The sequence below is a fragment of the Poecilia reticulata genome, unplaced genomic scaffold (genome assembly GCF_000633615.1).
Source record: "Poecilia reticulata strain Guanapo unplaced genomic scaffold, Guppy_female_1.0+MT scaffold_249, whole genome shotgun sequence".
In the NCBI taxonomy this organism is placed as follows: Eukaryota; Metazoa; Chordata; class Actinopteri; order Cyprinodontiformes; family Poeciliidae; genus Poecilia; species Poecilia reticulata.
In genome coordinates this window covers 234,675-235,907 of record NW_007615034.1, presented here as the reverse complement: position 1 = coordinate 235,907, position 1,233 = coordinate 234,675, and the positions used below count along the sequence as shown (strand labels likewise).

Here is a 1,233-nt window from a genome sequence, read left to right as displayed (position 1 = left end):
CATGACCTCTGACCCTCTCCGTGACCTCTGACCCTCTCCGTGACCTCTGAGGGCGGCTGGAGCTCTGAGGTCGACAAACGTTTAAAACTACGTTAAAACGATAAACACGTTTCTGCTGCCGCATTGCATTGTGGGTAAAATCTGCAGGAGGCGTCGCCACTAAAACACCTCCAGGTACGTTGAGCGAGTTTCAGAGGTCCTTGCTCGACCTTTGACCTGACCCACCTGCTTCCTGCCGGCCACCTCCAGGTGGATCGGCGGGTCGATCTGGACCAGCTTCTGGTTCAGGACGGAACCGCAGTCCTCCTCCAGCCAGGCGCTCCAATCGGACCGGGTGCTGGTTCTGAAGTCCTGCAGCAGCTGCAGCACCTGCTCCGCCCTCTGCAGCAGCGCCGGCGCCAGGGCCACGCCCCCACACCTGGAACAGAGTCATAGCAGAACCCGTCCTGGACTCCCGGGGTTCTGACGGGGCCTTACAGGTTCTGGATGGTCCTGAAGCTCCTCAGGGTCTCCTGGGTTCGGCGCCGCAGCTGGCGGTTCCAGAAGAGCCGGGCGGCGCCGGCCGGGCAGAACCAGAACCACCGCTCGGGTTTTTCCTTCTGGCAGTGGAACTCCAGCTCGGTCCGGTCCAGGTCCGAAAGAACCTGATCCTCCAGCCGGGCCAGGCAGGGAGGCAGCTGATCCTGGACCCGGGGCCGGTCCAGGAAGAACCAGAACATCTTCACCACCTGAAACACACAGCCGGGTCAGAACCGGCCGGATCCGGGCCGGCCTGTAGAGCTGCAGTCCCATCTATTCAGTCTAAGTCTACGCCGGACGGCGGCGCCCCGCCACAATAAAAGCCCCACATTAGCGCGGCACAAACAGTGTCCGTGGTCACCGTAGCAACGCTTGCTGATGATGTCATCAGCATCAACGCAGAGCAGCAGGAAGCTGAGAGCGAAAAGAATGAGCTGGGCCGGTTCCGGTTAACCCGGTTCTGGTTCTGGTGGTTCAGACGACGGGATCATCTTGTCCAATCGTCACTTTTCCAAATCCACATAGAAAACCTGTGAACACTTCTAAATGTGCTTTATTTTGAAACCCCAACAGGTGGTTGGCATGACAACGCCTCCGACCTGCCTAGCCGTGCTGCTTCAGGGGGATCCATCCATCCATCCATCCATCCATCCATTTTCTTCCGCTTATCCGGGGTCGGGTCGCGGGGGCAGCAGCTTCAGAAGGGAGGCCCAG

General features: G+C 59.7%; 1 protein-coding gene across 2 annotated transcripts in view; it reads right to left on the bottom strand.

Moving 5' to 3' along the window:
* The window catches only part of LOC103460484 (dynein heavy chain 17, axonemal-like), a 27,276-nt gene that overhangs the window by 4,701 nt on the left and 21,342 nt on the right, over nucleotides 1-1,233 (bottom strand). For both annotated transcript variants that reach the window (XM_008402671.2, XM_008402673.2), the window contains exons 11-12: nucleotides 478-728; nucleotides 226-418 (exon numbers count right to left, since the gene is read on the bottom strand). In XM_008402671.2, the coding sequence (XP_008400893.1) occupies nucleotides 226-418; nucleotides 478-728 (444 nt within the window). The remainder of the gene's footprint in view (nucleotides 1-225; nucleotides 419-477; nucleotides 729-1,233) is intronic.